Source organism: Triturus cristatus, chromosome 3_1, assembly GCF_964204655.1.
Source record: "Triturus cristatus chromosome 3_1, aTriCri1.1, whole genome shotgun sequence".
NCBI lineage: Eukaryota > Metazoa > Chordata > Amphibia > Caudata > Salamandridae > Triturus > Triturus cristatus.
In genome coordinates this window covers 965625412-965644584 of record NC_140583.1, presented here as the reverse complement: position 1 = coordinate 965644584, position 19173 = coordinate 965625412, and the positions used below count along the sequence as shown (strand labels likewise).

The following is a 19173-nucleotide window of genomic DNA, read 5'->3' as shown; positions in this document are numbered from 1 at the left end:
CCCATATTGCGAGTGGGGTCAGTGTTCCCACGGGTCAGTGTTCCCACAGGCCAGCTGCTCTATTTTCAATATAGCTGCGTTATATGGCCCAATCCAGCACCGTACCACAGATCACTCTTACTCTCCCATGTCTGGCACTGTTTTATTGTCTTTTACACCTCCACAGTTACACTTCTTTCCGGATTGTAGCTCACTTATCCACTTGCGCTGCTTTCCGGTTTACAGCCTGTTAAGCAGTCCTAGCACAAGTTCAGGGTCAAACTGTGCAATCCTCGTCTCATCAGGCTTGTTTTTCTGCGGCGGGACAGGGAACTTCCCCCTCTGCCACTGGGCAGCTCTTGCCAGCTTAGCACACTAGGGCCTGACACGCCTCGGCTCACTGCGGCCCCGGTTCCCGCTAGCGGGCCGCAGGATGTCCAACCTCGTTAATGGGGCTGCCACCACCACCCCGGGAACTCGCAATCAATTACTCTGCGTGTTCTCAGTCTCCCACACTTCCGATATGCCCTGCGTCCCCTAGTCTTGAAGTGCCCATCACCTTTACCCAACTCACTCGTAACTAAACTTCACCTCCTATAAACCTGTCATACTAACAGATTCACTTATTCCAAAGTACGGCCAGAGTTCGTATAGCTTGTTTATTTCAGTTCATCTTTTTTCCTTACTGTGCACCCTGTTTCGACCATATCACTTTGATTTAAGCTAAATACACTTAATTCGCGTATTTACGGCACAGATTCACCTATACACGTATGCTTATTACTGTGAGCCTACACATTCGACTTCGATATACATTGTTTTACTTCCAGAACTAAAACTACCCCTGACGAAGGGCAATACTCAGCCCGAAATGCAGTGGGGATACTGAAATGGATATGATTGACACATATTTCATCATGTTTTGTAAAATGGAAGATCCCTGTTGAATACATCTACTATGGAGGATTGAATGAAAATCCCGTGGATAACAGATGATTTGATGGCAATTAACTTTATTTTCAAGCTTTATACAATTGAATTTTTCTTTATACATAAATGAACCTGAGAAGTCCAAACCTATTGGTCATTTAACTGTGCACGAAAGGGATGTTCATGAGAGAAACGCTTTTCACTTCTACATCAGTAAGTCCCACAAGGCTCTGCGCTCTCTCTAACCATCTTCAATATATAATGGCAGCCTCTTAGTTCTCTCCTGAGACAGACAAAATCTCTCATCACTGATGAAGATTTTAACACAGTAGGGGAAGCACATATCCTATTATTGGCTATGGAAACTCAATGATAGGTATCCCTAAAATTCACCTTGCTCAATTAAAGGCACTGGACACACATCTCCAGTCCTAATTTCTCTCAAATGGCTTCATTTAGATAATAAAGCTTTTTCAAATTGGCCTACATGGTACTTAAATCAATCCATGCTGGGACAGCGAACTACATAGACATATGATAGGGCGCCAATTCCTGAGGTGGAGAAGATCTAGCAGAAGTATGCTCCCACTCTGGGGTTGTATCCAAACCACAAGCTCTTAGTTCTAAACCCCCTTTTCTCACATTACATGCTGAAAGGATGGTTCTTAGGACCAGGGCTGGTTTCCTGCCAAAAGTTGTTACTCCGTTCCATTTGGGGCAGTCTGTTACTCTCCCTGTTTTTTATCCTCCTCCACATCCTTCCAAAGAGGAGGAAAGACTCCATCGCCTGGACCCGAAGAGGGCTGTGAGTTTTTATCTGGACAGGACTAAAGACTTTCGTCTTGATGATCAACTCTTCATTGGCTACGTTGGTCATTCGAAGGGTAAAGCGGTGCACAAGCGCACGCTATCGAGATGGATCATCCTTGCTATCAAGATCTGCAACGCCCTGGCTGGTAAGACCCCTCCTGAGGGCATTAGAGCTCATTCGACTAGAGCTAAGTCATCTACATCTGCTTTGGCCCGGGGTGTTCCTGTGGCAGATATTTGTAAGGCCGCGACTTGGGCCTCCCTCCATACTTTCGCAAAGCATTATTGCTTGGACTCTGAGATGAGGAGGGAGGGCCACTTCGCGCGCTCTGTCTTGCAAGACTTTCTGGTATAGGAAGGTGGACACCCTCCTCCGGGAGTGGGGACTGCTGTGGGAATCTATTCACAAGGTGAGGAATCCACTGGCAGATGTATCCATCAGAAGAACAAGTTACTTACCTTCGGTAACGCTTTTTCTGGTGGATACAGTATCTGCCTGTGGATTCCTCACTGACCCACCCGCCTCCCCGTTGTCCACCTTTGTATACCATGAAAGAGGTCTTGTTGGAATGTTTTGATACTTTCTTGTACATTTGTAGGAAATGCTTGTTTCTTTAGAATTCCTTTTCTTTGTATGCTATGTTTATGTGTTGGTATGCTGTATACTGTGTATACTTGGAGTTGTCGTTGGTTCACCTGTTCGCCTCGAAGGCTCGGAAAAAATGGGTGGAACTGACGTCATCACGCCGACATGGGCTTGTTATGGCTCCGGTGACGTCGTACGGAGTCGCGAGCGGAGCCGATGCATTGTGACGTCGCCCACGTCGACGTGGAGTGCTGGGAAAGAAAAGTTCAGTGGAATGCTGGCGCAGGGGATATTCACAAGGTGAGGAATCCACTGGCAGATGTATCCATCAGAATATCTCATTTTTGTAAATATGTTTTCATAATATACACCATTTGAGAAACCCTCTCCCTTCTGCCACTCAAAAGAATAGTTAACAGTATTTATCTTATTGTTTCTATGGTTCTTAAGAAGCTGTAACTTTACGAATGGTACATGCAACTACAACTTTTGCATATCCCCATTAATCCCATTTTTCATTTTGTTGTGGGGTGCTACACTTGATCTCATGTTTAGTGATCCGATGTCCAACTGGGTCTGGTTCGCACTATATAAAACCATAAATAAATACATAAATAGGTTGGGGAGAAAACTGAGACGATGAGGATAGTCATTGTGATCAGAAAAGGCTATATATGTTTTTCTTTGCACATCCCAGAGATGTTTTCCATGTAGTGTATATTCTGACATTTGAACAACCAGATCTTTCTGATACAGCTGAAGATTTTCAAGCACACTTTAAACCAAACACCAGTAGCATTTGAGAGAGCAGTCTACTCATCAAAACAACTCCGTGTGAACACATGTTCACCAAGATTTCGCTAGCCGAACGACTCCGTTATATATTGACATTTCAACCCCTTATAACTTATCCATCTGGCTCAGAACATCCTTTTTGAAAGGCGTTGCCTTGTTATATGACCATCAAATGTTAATGATTCCAGATGTTGACAGCCCCTTCAGTATCCTTTGGAGGCAACATATATGGATGGCAGTTGCACAGGGGTCAAATACCACTGAAGAATAGTTTACAAAAGTTGTATTAACGTTTGGAACGAATCAACGTTTTTCAGCCCCACCCACTGACATCTAAAGCACATTCTTTGGATCATTTCAACATACATTTTTGCCAGCAAGGAAAAGTGTCAGCTCAAAGTGCTTTCTACGATAATGAAAGCTGTAAAAAGATCCCAAGAGATCAACAAACAAATTATTAAAATCTGTGATGATAAATCATGAATTCTGCCCTGGCGTACTCATTTGTAAATCTATACTGTTTTATGTGCGATCACTTTAAAGGGCAAAATTGTGAATGAAAATCTACATTCAGAGTAAATCAGTAACTCTGTAGTTATTGTTAGGCCAGAAATTCCACTAAAAGCTGTTCTATTTTGCTAGCATCTTTGATGTCATGTGATCTATCTGCAGTAAACAGGTTAGGTTTGGGAGGGCAGATTCGTCTGAAAGGCGGAATGTAAGGGGGGTGATTAATAAAAAAAAAAGCAGTGTTTAGCTTTTTAAATCTCGCAGGAAACTTTGGTCTCAGCTACAGAAAATAACACACTGAACAGAATGAAAATGTGGTATGAAATCATAACTTTGCTCAGAGGAGTGCAGAAAAATAGTGCCTTTGCATAGTTTAATGTAACTACCTTCAGTAGATTGAAAAACTAGTGGTACAAAAATGTGCTTGGTGAGATTAAAAGGGTTAAATGTTAACGATATTTGGATTGTCCTTGAATCCAGGTTCAAAACAGTTTCCAAACAAAAAAAAACAACAAAAAAAACCCACACTAATACATTTCACTGGCCGAGGGAGCTTTTTAGGTCAAGCCTAGTGCAGCGAGCATGCGCTGCACTAGGAGATGACCTTTAGAAATCGGTTAGTCGATTAGCTCTTTTCACGCACTCGTGCTTGTGCTGGCATCCACCTTGCGGGAGCGAGCAGCGGCGCGCAGGAGCCATCTGTTTCAGGTTAGCGTGGCTGCGCTGGTTTACATTTGCCTCTCTCGCTGCTTCCACTGGTCTACATGGGAGGCAACAGGCTTATATCCCTGTGTATTCAATCACAGGTTCCTCGTGGAATTTCCAGTAGCATCCATGAACTGGTTTGAAATGCTTGTTTTTCGTGTTGTCCCCATGCTAAAACTGGTGTAATAGCGTGACTTTGGGAATTTTGAGGAACAAGTGTAAAGCAAGATTACGCTGGCATAGAGGAATTTCGTACGGCCCTGATTTTAATTCAGTCTTTCTCCAGAAAATGTTGCCATCTGTATTAAGGGATATGCTTTAAATTTAGATTGGATTAAATGAGCAATTTGTGCTGTATATTTGTTATAAAATGGGGAATACTGCTTAGGTGCTTAGGGCGTGCCTTTACTTTCTTTACGTTGTTTCCCTACCTGTCCGTGAACAACCAAATATGCAAACTGTGACGTTAATTTGAGCATCCGAAGAATTCAGTACTATAGGGGGTCTCATCACGCATTGGTTTGTTTCTGGCTGTTTTCATAATTTTTGCTATAAAATTAAGCAGTTCTGGGATTCACATTGATGACATTTGCATGCTGCACGAGGACAGTATTAGGTTTGTGCTATTTAGAGAAAGGCGACGAAACTGTTCCTTTTATAGCATTAATGGTGTATAGATTAATATGCTTTACACACTCCTGCCATCTAGTGGTTAATCCAGATTTGTCTAGTGGCGTGTTTTCAAAAAGTAAGAAGAAAACACAATTTTCAAAGACAATTGATTTAGTTTCCATTTTGAGTCATGAGTAAACTTGCAGTGAAAAAGCTAAGTAAAATATTTATCTCAGTATACAGTGCATCTGAGACAAAGATTGTAATGTCTGATGGGTATAGATTGCCTAGGCAACACCTACAACAAGCACTGGGAAATGAATTTGGTTTCGCCTATGTAATTAATAACTTGTTTTTATGTTGTAAATTGTAGTTTGGTGAGTTCTAACACCTGAAGTTTTTTTAGTGTGCAACAGGGAAGATGTGAGTTGCTCTAGCTCACACTTAGTCACATGTGATGCTTTTTATGTAGACCACAGGCAGACGTAAAGTGGTCCAGGGTATACCAGCCTTGAGTGCTATGACCCGATTTTGAACTCCTCGCCTGTTAGTGCAGACACAGTGCACCTGTGAAGCACTGATCACAGCAGGTGATGTGGCACTTTTGGCAGAGCTGTCGACTTTGGAACTGGAGGAACAAGGTTCGAGTCTTTGATAGGGAAAACAGCCAGTGGTTCTGGGCAATTCACTTAATCTCCTGTGCCTAAAAAAAAAAAAAAATCAAGTATTGGCATAGCCAATAGATGTCGCTTTTACGACCCTATATGTATTTAGTTATGCAGCACAATATCCTTGGTGCAACAACATTAACTGTTGCATGGCTAAACACTTATAAGGTCCCAAAGGCGAGACCTATTGGCTATGCCAATGCTGGTTTCTCCTGTCAACCATTTTGGTTACAGGGGTGCTAGGACCCATACTCAGGCCTGCTAACCTGAAGTCTGATTTGCTGTCTGAAGCAGCGAAATATTTGTTGCAACCACCATTCCAGGACGCAGGTCTCTCGTCCAACAAAATTGCTTTTAAAGAAGACGGATGATTACACTTGGACCTGCAGGCCTATGTGGGTTATCCCAAAGGATTCCCCATCTCTTTAAAAAATCAAAAATGTATATTTTGCTGCAACGATTGTTACCCAAGGGCAGGGTTCACATGCCACATTGAGGCTCTTGGGTTCACAAACACAGCTATTGGATCTGCGGGCCCCAAGTAGAACTTTAGGGCCCTTGTTGGTCACCATTCCACACCCATGGACCCAGTAGCCATGTTTGGCTACCCCAGACAACATGTGGACCCATATTCGTCTTCCTTCCTGGATTCGAGGACCCAAAAGGGAGCATGTTACTCCGGAACCAAAGGTTAGTCGTTAATCCAGTGGTTAGTGGTTATTTTTGGTTACTGGATTAGTCATGCACTTTCAAGAAAAACATTCCAACCCTTTTCTTCAGTTTCTTTGTAACAGATGAATTTGAGTGAAAGTGAGATCATTAGTAGGGCATATGCGAGTCCATGCAAATTGTTGATGGGATGAACTGTGTAGGTTAAAGGCAATTGGATATTGTTAAGTTATGATCTAGGAAATTAGGCGGGGGTAATTTGCAAAAATTAAATAGAGGATAAGGCAGGAAGTCACGAGACTTAGATTAGGTTATACTCCAGAGAGACAAGGCAAACAAAGGATGGAAGGTAAGAAGCACTGCAATATTTCAGTTGAGAGGCTCCCCACAACAGCACTTCAAGACGATCTAAAGTTTAGGCTCTGCTCAGAAACTGAGGTCCCAGCACACAGGTTTTAATATCTGCTGACAAGTTTAGCAGCTACGCATCTACAGCATAACCACAGGAGAGTCAGAGTACAGGTTTCCAGGTGGTAGTGTAATATAGGAATCCACACCCTACCGTGGCTTTCTTATATGTGGGCACTAAGGTTTTTGGAAAGCTATCATGTTTTAGAAGAGTGAGTGTGTGCCTATTCACACTGGAATGATAACATTTGTATATGAAATGCAATCTCCGCCCCAATTCTGATTAACCTTTGATTGCCTCAACGAATAAAGACCTAAAACCAGAAACTGAAACTTGATTTTTTGCCACATGGTCCATTGCAATATGTGACTCTGTCAGCCAGTCCTGACCTGTCAGGAACCAGCATGATGAATTCTCCAACATATATTAACATTGAAAATAGGGACGTAAAATCCCAAAATGCAAAGTGCTGGTTGCTCTTAGTTAGAAAGTCAGGGCCTCCTGAAGTAGACACGCGCAACAGGATCACTTAAACGCTATATTTTTAAATTTTACAAAATCAGGCCAGTTTATTTTGAAGACAATGACAATGTTCGCCTTGGATGCAAAAACAAATATAAAACCATGACCACCTATTTTAGGTCTTGACAATTCTTTTCAACCTATGGTAAATGGAAACAGATTCCTGTGCAAATCAGTGCAATTTTGTTGATCCGCTGCCGTCTGTCACAAGGAAAAATGAAGTGTAAAGATAATCTATGCAGATCCCATATTTACACAAATTAACCAACACTGTTTTATATTTGTCACAAATGTAACCATAAACAACAAACTGCAGACCAGACAATATCATGCCCCATAACAAGTGTACACAAAAAGATCAAATTGACCAATATTTGGGTATTTCGCATTAATGGTCAATCGAAAGAAAGAACGATGAAGAAAACAATATTGCCCCACCTCTCAAATGATCAACAGATATTCTATACACTTTTGTGAGATCATTACTCCCAAGTTTATGCATTCCCACACCATCTCCTCAACTTTGTGGGGCTCTTCAGAACTAGCTAAGACTCCGCATATGTCGCTATGAAAAATCAATCCGCGTACTAGACTCCACCGACCTGCAATTAATGCGGACATAAACATGTACATCATAAACCATGTTGCAGCTGCACTGCCCTGCCCTTGGCTGCAACACATAAATGTTGTGGAGCCAGAAGGAAATGGTGTTGTGAGCCGCTGCCAAATGAATCTCTTGTGACATGCATTTCTTAGTTGTCATGTGCCCAGAAGTTAACTGGAGAACTTAGTGTAGACATGCCCCTGTGTAAACTGGATTTACAATTAAGGAATGCACAACAATGACAAAAGACGCATTTGCTGGTGGCATAAACCCTGTTTTTCTCAGATATTCCTGCCTATTAGGCATCCAACTGCCATGTGCACTATCACTTCACTTTGTAAGATGTTGTCGAGTATCACTATTTCATTCAGGACCAATCATCAACAATTTTGCATGTGTGCTTACTTACCAGATACAACCTGCAATCCATGAACTCATCCTAACTTTACATTTGCCCATTCCATTCACACCTAGACTGCCCATCTCTTGTTTACATACCATCTACCACTCTTTGGAAGCATTGGAAGACCCTTTTTCTCTTCCTCTCTCCTTTTCTTTACTGGCTGTCCCCCATCCTCAAATCCAATAACTCACTCTATTTAACTCCAGCACTGCTTTTAGACACCCACTGCTTGCGCCTCTCTCAGCACCAAAGAGCAATTAAGGAATGGCTGTTCCCCAGTAAAATCTCACCTCACCACCCCAGACAAGTCAGCGACCTGTCATCAGGTCACTGACTTGGTAGGTTGGTAGGTTTCATGAACATACCAACAACTGGTCCATCGCCTCCCATACGCAGAGCAAGAGTCTATCATAGAATACCCATGGACCACTTAGTGGATGTGCGTATTATTAAAGTGATCATTTATCAATCAGGCACTCCGCTGCATCACAGATCTGCCTACACACATTCCCAAGCACGCAGGACCAAGACTAATGTACATCTTCAGCTCTACTATGCAGCATCAACCATTTCTCGCAAGGTCACACTATCAACATATATTCTATCAAGCACCTGTTCAAGCACTTCGGGGCCAATACCAGCAGTAGCAATGAACTGTATCACTACTTGTGCAATATAATTCAACTCGAGAAGCTGATCTACTTTGTCAAGGCTGCCAAAGATTCATTTAGAAATTACAGTATTGAAAGTGAAACTACAGGCCCAAGAATACAGTGGCCTGTTGGCTAAAAACCCCAAAATGGCTGAAGGTGTCACATGGGACAGAGGGCAATGAAATAGAATTTTTTAAGCAGGGGTGATACTTTCTCCTGTGGAAGTCTAGTAAAACTGACCAGAAAATGGCAGGCATTTATTGAAAATATTTAAATTTGCATTTGTTACTAACCAACAACATATGGAGAGACCGCAGATCTTTTGTGGAGTTGAAGTGTTTTTGCAGCACATCTTCCACCGTCTTATTTTCCAACAGAGCCTGTATCAAAGAAATAAGAAGGATAAAAGGCTTTTATGGCGAATGGCATTTTTTAAATTTTCATGATTACTTTCAGGGAAAAGCAAAAACAAGAAAAAGAATTGCTAGTAATGCTCTTGGCTACCATTTAAAAATAGAATGCTACTACTGAAACATTAAGACTCTATGTGTAACTAACGAATGAGAACATAGGAACTGGATCAAGAGCCAACTTTTCAAAGATCAATGCACTCCATATTTCAGACCCGACAAGCAGTTAACACAGGTTTTAGTGCCATATCTGCAGTACTTGAGTGTTTACTGTAAATGAACGTTCCTCAACAAGCCTGGCTATTTCTAACTTCATTAACACGAGGTCGCTTTCCGTTTAACGCTCCTACTTGATACGGTGTATGCCCTTTTGATAAAGGGGTGCCCAATGAAGATGAGTCAATGCAGAAGAGACAAATTTACAAACAACAAATCTAAATAGGAAGGATTTACATTACAATTGATAGCCTGAAAATATATCACAGCCCTAAAAATATAGCACAGCTGCAATCCCTGTAGACCAGAGTTGGACACCCCTTCTACGTGGCCGTGTTACATGATCACACCACAATTTTGTGGAGTGCACTCCATAGTTAATCATTTTCAAAGGTTTATGATGCTTAAAGGCAAGTACATGTGGCGTGCGTCCCTGAAACACACACTACCCATGCGCGTGAATATCTGCAAACAAGCTACAGTCACGCCTGGCTCCTTAAGCACCAGGATGCACAGCCTAGAAAGTCCACAGTCAGCCATCTTCTTACTCAGACTTCATTCAATTGTTTGTCCATTGGTGGTCCGGTTTCATTCACAATTTTTTCGCTTGTTTCAACAGGCGCCATGTGGCTTTCCTTGTACAATACCCATTCATGTTCACATTTTTTCTACATTTAGTATGGGTAGGATTATTGGCATTACGTAATTTGTGTTTTACTTTTTGTATTATTAGTCTGTTGATGGGGACATTACATTATACATTAGGTGGTTGTAAAAGAATTTCAAGTGAGATTGTTTCAAGTGCATTGACTTTTCAGAGTATCTCTTCACTTTTTTGTTTTCCGATATCACATGGCATGAACGGATCACGAGGTTTCTCTCCTTTTGAAAAGCACGGGTTTGACCTACGCATGATCACTTTGAGACACACCTGGGAGTGGAAGGTTTTGGCGTGTTCATTTAGTTACAGGTAAACACATCAGTACAGTGGCTATTCGATTTGGATACGATGGTGGGTGGCACACATCCGTGGTATATGCAGACTCAGCATGGATGCTGCGAGAAGTAGCACAGAGCACTGTTATAAATTTCTTAATGCAGACATGCATGGTAGCAATCTTATTTGGGTTCTTCAAACGGTTTACTTACATTTATTTCTGGCATGTGGAGCATTTTCACCGTCTTGCAACACCCTGTCTGAAAGACAGAATGTGCACTAATAGACGATTCTGTTGGATGCCATTGTGTTCAAGCTTGTTAATTATGATATTATAGTTACCCCTGAGAAAGGGCATTCATACCCGAAATGCATTGGGTTTTATCTGCTATATTGAGCTAAGGGGAACAGGGGATTGAAGCGTGTTCAAGGAAAGCCACATGGCACCTGTTGAAACATAAGAGAAACAATTGTAAATGAAACTGAAACACTAATGGGCAAAAAAAAAAAATAAAGCATGAGAAAAACAAGAAGATGGGTGATTTCGTTTGACTGAACTCTCTGGGCTGTGCATCCTGGTGCTAAAGGAGCCAGACGTGACTGCAAATGTTTCATAATTGTCTTGGTTTAAAACTGAAGGTCAATGGTTAAGACTTCCGAATTTTTATAAAAGTGGAATTTCTCCTTTTTCAGTACACTCAAGACGATGTGCAATTATCTACACTGGTTTCCAAAGCTACTTTGCACTAAGGACAGTCGCAAATGAGGACCTTGAAACCGTGATCCACTTCGTCACAGAGGGAGCAGGAAAAGTAGGTCAACAATTAAATCCTATATACACCTTCCAATTTGAGCGCAAAGAAAATCTAAAGCTAAATACACCTATACAAGAAAGACAGTTAAATGCCCAGAAGATGGATTACTTTTTTTTAACGAATAAACTGGGTAATATACATTGAACTGAACAAATATAAACAGATAGTCTAATGTATAGTAAATATTTGTCTTTTCGGCTAAAAAGCTTTCGATTTTACATTCTCTTGATGTCTTGATGTCCTCATTACCACCGCCACCGTTAAGTATTTCACAATCATTGAAGTTATTTATTTAATCAGCCTTTAATTACAAAACTAACAGAGTAAGCTAAGAAGCAATGCCTAAATAACAGTCCTTGAAAAGAAGTGGAACACATCTCGTCTTGCTAATAAAGGACAGCCTTGAGGTATAACTTGCCTAACACGCCTAGAAATTGATGATTTTATTCTCGCTAACACTTAAAACAACGAAAAGTAAATCACAAGAACGTTTTGTTCTGAAAATCTCTCAGGGCTCGTACATGCCAGAATCTACCAAACAGCAAAACGGTTGTGCCAATAGGTATACGGGAGTCAATTCATGCTCTGATCATACTCAAACATGGAGCAGTCTGAAACGTAATTACCCGAATAAAAAAATAATACATTTGATCAAAAGCAATGAAACTAAACTTTTTATATATAAGTGACAAAATGATGCGCAATATTCGATCCTCAAAATGGAGTCCACCTGTGGGAGTTGGTATTCGTGACAACAAGATACATAGCAGGACCCTCCTCCTTCAAATTGGGAGGTGCCTGCAGCATCGAAAATGGGTGACTCATGCCCCATATTTCTATTGTGACCTGTGCACCCTAAGGGCCAGTCGAGATAAGGGGAGAGGAAGGGGGCAAATAAATGGGGGAGAATCAAAGGGTAACAAGAGTAAAAGGAGAACCTTAGGTGACGTCCCTAGCCAAAATAAGCAGGAGGTAGGAGGGGTGTGTGATCTAGAGATGGGGTGTGTGGTCTAGAGATGGGAAGTTTGGGGGGGGGGGAAGAGACACTTGAGAGAGTTAAGTTAAGAGAGGGTAGCAAGGATGTAAAGGGAAAAAAGTATAAAAGCCGAAATTAAATCATTCCAAAACTAGAACCCCCGTGGCAAACCTTGGCTTGAGCATTCTCTAAATTAGTTCTCTTGTTCTTAGTGTGATTGGCTACTGAACAACCAAAACTTTATCCACACTACGTATCCAGAGTTTCTCAATTCACCAGAGTGCACCTGTCTGCCATAATGGGTGCTTCTTGTTGCTGCATGAGATAAAATAGATAAGTATTTTCTACTGAGTTTCCTTGTCCCCCTTCGTCGTCTTGCTTGGGGTCCCATGTAGCTCGTTAAACTGTCCCCCAAACTCTCAGTGCCCCTTTTCATTGTGTGTCCCCCTTGCTTTATTGCCCCTGTCAAAGTGCTCCTAGAATGGGCTAAAGACACCGTGCCCATTTCCTTGGGTAGCCTTTCAGTCAAGACGTATAAGGTGTTGTAATGTTTTCAGTGCTAAGGAGAATCAGCTTCACACCTAGGCAGTACCTCTCCTCCTCTATTTCAAAGAATTTAAAAAAGTGTCCTGAAAATTCTCATGCTCAAATAACAGTTGGCTTGTTCTCAAATCAACTCTACAATATCTCAAATACAGCGCTCCTCAATTGGCCACCACTACATTTTGCCCTCCAAACAAAGAACCAACTGTCATTGTATTTCCTAAGTGTTCAAGGCAATCTAGTAAGCCTTTCTGTCAGAGCTCTGGGAAAGCAGGTCTGTGTTCCTGGCCACGATCATATCCTTTGAAGTATGCAAATTGTATTCATTTATTGGGGTTCTTACACATCACTGATCTAGCCCCAGAGAGGAGCACAGTGCTCCGAACAGAACAGGTAATAAAATGCTGCCTTACAGATGCATGGCAGCCATTTATAACAGAAAGCATATAAAACATCATAGTGATGTAAAGTCCCTAAAATTTGACTCCCAATTCATGTAGTCCCCGACTCCATCTTAGATCACGGAGGCTGCCAGCTTCCTTAACTCAAACAAGGGAAGCCGCCATATTCCCCGATTTATGCAGACTCACAGTCATGTCTGCCTTTAAACACAGATGCCGCCATACCTTATCTTTCTAAGAACTGTGAAAGCCTCAAGTGCTTCGATTAATGACAGATACAACATCTAAAGCGACATTCATCTGGGTCAAATGCCTACTTCCCATCATATCAAGGTTAAATAAGAACACATACAGACATATAACCAAAATAATGTAGTCTGAATTCATGTCCTTCTGTCTTATATTTGTATAAAGAATTATCTGGGACGCATTCCTTGAGACACATAATCTATGTCAGACATTCCTCAACTTATTTCAGAAAATTCCAATTTCTTATAACATTTAGAATAGTAGGAGTGCCAACTAAACACTTGTCAGGAGAGGCCCTTCGCCCAGATTATCACCTGTGATTCTGTCCGAAACGGTATCACCTGCTGGCAGCACACTTCACACTTTTCAGATGCTACATCTGCCTGCAGCTGATGAAGCCAAGTCCTGGAGAAAGACAGACTATCTGCTTCCACAGTGGGTATTTACCCTTCGCGGGGGACACTGTCTTCATGTGTCCAAGACTGTCTTTGCGGTCAACAAGGTATGCAGTGCCTCTCTTCTACCTAAGAAACTCTAGACTGCACGTTTCTCTTAAGCCTGGGCAGAGTTTACAGAGTTCTGCTACGTGGAACTCTGCGAAGTGCAAAAAAAAACCTCCGCTGCCCTACGCGGAGCTCCACAAGCGGCGGAGTACGTTGGATAAATGCTGTTTGCGGTGATTTCAGTGCTAGGTGCCTGTCTACACTGTGCAATCATCGTGAACGGCACCATGCACAGCGCAAGCGGGCGCTGCTTCCTTTCTGCAGCTCGAGTAGGTTTTTGCTCGAGCGGCAGGTTTCTCAACGTGAACGTACAGTTTCTCAACGCGCACATACGCGACCACTCGCCATAAGAAATCTGACCGCTTGAGATGAGAAATCTCACTGGGAAGTTGATTTTCCACGCGGGCGCTCGCCAACTTGATGTTGATGATCGCGAAAGAGGAAAAATCTCGCAGGGAGGTGGATTTTTCCTCGCTCGCGCTTGCCAACTTGACATTGACGAACGCGAGCGAGGAAAAAAACTCTGCTATGCGGAGCAGAGTTTCAGAACTCCGCAAGCTCCACGTAACGTGGAGTGCGGAAATCTCCGCAAACTCCACGAGCGGAGTTCACTGCCCAGACTTAGTTTCTCTGCCTTTCATGCTTTGAAAGTATAGCGCACAGAAGTAGGCTTTAGGATGTTAGGTTTGACATTATTTTAAATAACATTTTAATAATGCTGGAAATGTTAATTTTATTCTTGTTATTTATAATGTGTTTTGTTGCTGTTTTTATAATATTCTGTGTAGCTGTTTTAGAAGTACTGAGAAACAGATTGTCCCTATAATATTAATAATAATAATATATTGCTTTATTGCATGATTTGATATAAAACCTTTGCAACAGTATAGAAAGACAGAGGTTCATTCGTGAAGTACTGACTTTGACAATGAAGTTAAAAGCATTGTTATGTCGTTAGATACTGGCTTAGACAGTCAAGTTAAGGTCAAGTTAAGAACATAGTTAAAACCTAGAGTCTAAAAATGCATTCAATTTAAGCTTAAACAGTTGTGAATAAAAAAAAAAAAATCGTAACATAAAAGCCTCTATTGTCCCTGTAGTAATAAATAATTTTACTGTAAACGTTTTAATTCTTCATAGTAAAGTGTGTTGGTGACAGCGTGAATATTGAAATAAGGTTTGCTGTTGTGTCCACAGTGCCCGTGATCCCTTTATCGGTTGTTAGTATCCAGAAGCAATACTTCTATGTCAATTACACACTGAATAGTGTTTTGCGGAGCTACAATAACTTGCCTTTCACATTCATTACTGGTGCATTGAACCAAATTCAACCCTTGTCACCCGTGGGTGGGAAGGCTTCCCTTGTAGAGTTACGCCAAAGTCGTAACTTATGCAACAGTAGTTAATTTGCACAAGGGAACTTGTACAACAAAAGTACAGTGTGAAATTACACTATAGGAGCAGAGATGAGCGGGTTTGAGATTAAGGTGAGTCAACCATCTATTCTGTGTAGTTTGGACAACATGCCTGTTTGTGCTGTTCATGATGCTGACAGGTGGATGGAGAAAAGGAAATAATTTTGCTATCCAAGAGTACATAAACAAAATTGATAAAAGGTATTTTTGTGGGTCTCTTTGCTTTCTAGAATAGCAGCATTCAGATTCTTATGGGCAATTAAAGGACACCAAATTCTACGTTAACATACTCGTTAGTTGTTTGCGCTTAATAGTTGGTACCTTAGATCTAGAGAACCAGCAGGGCCGGTCATTTTGCAAAAGCACTGGAAGACACACCACTATTGCAAAAATAGTGATAAACTAGGCTGATAGAACTTTGCAGCCCCTTGTGCTACACTTTTTTCGCATTGGGAGAGGATGTAGCCTTAAGGCTGAGCGGTCGACGTAGAAGCTGGGGAACCGGGTTTGAGTCTCGGCAACGACACTCAACTTCCTGTGATTCTGGGCAAATCACAATCTCCCCGTGCCTTAAAAAAAAAAAATGAATGTGTCCTTCTGTAACGAAACTGGTGCTATGTAAAGCGCTCTGATCCCAGATATCTTCGGGTCTAGTTTGCGCTATATAGAACTTAAAAAAATAATAATTAACCGCCATGAATGGGACTTCTGTGGGCACTATGGATTTGAAGGCCATTGTTTGAAAACTTACAAGGGTGGACGCAAGCTTTGTATTGCTGTCCTAAAGTCACAGCCTGGATTAATGGCCAATTGTCAGCAGTTTGCGATTAGCTGGAGTACTCCCCAGTAGCGATGTATTGCCATCTATTCGCACAGAGTGGCCTTTCCACCTTGTTTCCACAGGCAGGTCAAGAAACTCCAGATGTGCAAACCTTGAGCTCTGCATCCAACTGTTTGGATAGCTCACATTTTACGAGAACAGGGTTTGAGGCTTCTGAGAAGCAAATTGCTGAAATATACACACACACACACACACACACACACACACTTTGGGCACTTTCCCCTTGGGTTGCTTTCAAACTAGTAGACATCAAACCAAAGCAACATTTTGAGTGATTGCACAATGTATTCTATCTTCATGCGAAGTTAGGTAACGTTACATAAAAGCTTTTGGGATACTCCTGCCATACTGCCCAACTCTCCACTTACCAACATATACAAAACCTTATGTGGACAAAAGCGTTTATGGAAAGATCTGTACAACTTGCTTAAATGTGGGCAAAGCTATAAGAAATTCAATTAAACTGTTCCTATGGTCTGATGGACTGAACCACAACTTTAACTGTCCCGCACCAGATGCCTCTTGATTTCGTGCCACAAAAGTGTTCTATTTCAATGTAAATCGAGGATGCAGCACACTGAGTGATAGTGAAACCCTTGAATAAACGTGTATTATACTGTCTCCTTAATGGCAGGGCTTCTTGCATGCTGCAACAGAGTGAAAACTGCTAAAGATACTTTTTCCTGGGGTTTGCTTAATGGAGAATTTTTTAAGATTAGCAGCGTTAGACTACAAAGGCGATTTAAAATCCGAAAAATACAAATGTAAGCTCTTCTTTTCCTCAAAAAATAAAACAAAAACTATGGTTCTTTTACCCTATATAGAGAATAATTTTAAAAAGAACTGAGACAGCCTCGCTGTTTTTCATTCAACATGCACAAATATAGTATAATTGCAAAAAGAAAAAGCATAAAACACAAAAAACAGAAATGAAAGGATTTTACTTCCGATGCGATCAGTAATTAGTTACAAGAAGCCCCTGAAAAACGGAGGCACAATTCATAAACGTCCACCAATTTACCAGTGCATTCTGGTTCCAGGTTTCTGCAAATGCCGTGTCTGGAAATTCTGCTGATAAACTCAATTGGTCTTGAAATATTGTTAGAAATTGTGAAAAATTAAAAGCATTTAGGAGATGAATCTGTCGGTGGGAGAACCTGGACTTCACCCGCTTTTCCAAGAGCTCCAGAACATCCTATCAAAAAACAAAAGAAGTGTAAAACTCCTGCAAACATAAATCAACAAAAAGTGTACATGCAAGAATTTCAAAGGAAAAAAGTTCTTTAATTTTTCCCTCTATTTTTTATTAACATCAAGAGACATTTATACCATTAGGAGTAAGATCTCAGGCCACATGGGTCCCACCGACATCCTGTCTACGTCAAACAAAAGAGGCCCAATGAAAACAAAACAAAATTAGTATGACTTTGTTTTACTACGGGCATGGTCAAAAACTATGACAAAACAATGTTTTACAATATGGTAATCCTAAAGAAGATCTAGAAGAAAACTTTCCATACTGCTGAGCATCAAACCACAGGCACAGACGGAGAATGTTGTGCCCACTAATACCATTAACTGTTTGCTTTGTATTTTACATTGCTCCCGATAAGGTTGCGTGTTGGCCCAATTTCTTTTCTCTTTAAATGTTAATGATTTAGAGAAGCACTTGTTGAATACTAACACTGATTTCCCAATGGTAGGCAGGCGAAGTATACCGGCTTTGGCCTACGCCGATGATACCGTACTGATGGCAAGAACCGCATATGGACTGCAGAAACTACTAGACCAATTTGTTATTTTTAAGTCTAGCTTAGATTTATTAGTCAATCAGTCCAAAACTGATGTTATGGTTTTTGGCCATCGTGCAAGGGCCGGCAGGACTTTTTGTCAATAGGACCAAGATTAGTAAAGTTCCATCGTATCCCTATCTGGGCGTACTGTTCGATGACAGACTGAGCTGGCATACTTTGAAAGACGGCAGGGCAGATGCCTTAACCAGGAGTACAGAAGCAGTTTTAGACTTTGCAAACTAGACTGAGTAGCAAACTGTTGTAGATGATAACGTCCAGGACAACGAAGATGAGGAAGGTAAGATGCTTTATTGCTGGACAACAATTGAAGGTGGACCGATTGTTTCCTGGCCAGTAATCAACTACCCTTCAAGGAACGCTCCACACTTCAACAATGCAGTGGAATCTCACAGCTGTGAGATTCCATCATCACATTAATGCAATAAGCCATTTAGAGCACATCCCTTTCCCTTCAGATCTATAACAATGAAACGGGAAAAGCGGATTGAAATAAGGAGAGACAAGATCAGGGGAGGTGGGGAAAGAGCATACAAATACAAAAACATAGTCCCAGAAAATAAAAATGGAAAATAACAATAAGACAACAAGATAAGAGAAGAAATGGAGGATATGTCTGTAAGGTCATATAATTCACCTGGATCAACAAACAGTCCTTCAAATACCTCAGGAGGTCTATGTACTCTGGTTCTACTATCCTCCCAAAACCCCGTTACAACCGTGTCTTCTCTCTCAACAGCGACAGGGCAACACACCACCTCTTCATTAATCCTTTCCACACCACTGTTCGGAACAAAAGTGAACTTCCATTGTGCCTGAAATCCCCATATTCCATCAACATATAACCATTCCCACCTTAGCCTTCCTTTGCTGGACATACATCACCTTTTTGGTACAAGGTGACTCTGCGTTGGTTTCATCGATCGCCACTCTCCAAAATCACATGGAATTTCGACACGTTTCACTTTAAACAAACCTTTAAACTTGGTCAAACCGTTTGTCACCTGCTCATCTTGATTTTTACCCATCACCTGCCTTGATCGTTCCCTTGAATGCCACCATACTTTCCTCTATATTACCACCCTTTTCTAACCAATCCTTCAACCACGATGGTACCAATTTGTTACCCGGGATCCTCCCTCTCATCACTTCGAATGGTGATGTAAGAGTAGCTTCATGTTTGGTGTTACAGTAGGCTCAA

The 19173-nt window shown here is 41.4% G+C and overlaps 1 protein-coding gene across 2 annotated transcripts in view; it reads right to left on the bottom strand.

The window, feature by feature from the left end:
* ORC4 (origin recognition complex subunit 4) overlaps positions 1-19173 on the bottom strand; it is a 359395-nt gene that overhangs the window by 133126 nt on the left and 207096 nt on the right. For both annotated transcript variants that reach the window (XM_085645614.1, XM_085645615.1), the window contains 2 exons: positions 17183-17356; positions 9149-9235 (listed from right to left, as the gene is read on the bottom strand). In XM_085645614.1, coding sequence (XP_085501740.1) covers positions 9149-9235; positions 17183-17356 — 261 coding nt within the window. The remainder of the gene's footprint in view (positions 1-9148; positions 9236-17182; positions 17357-19173) is intronic.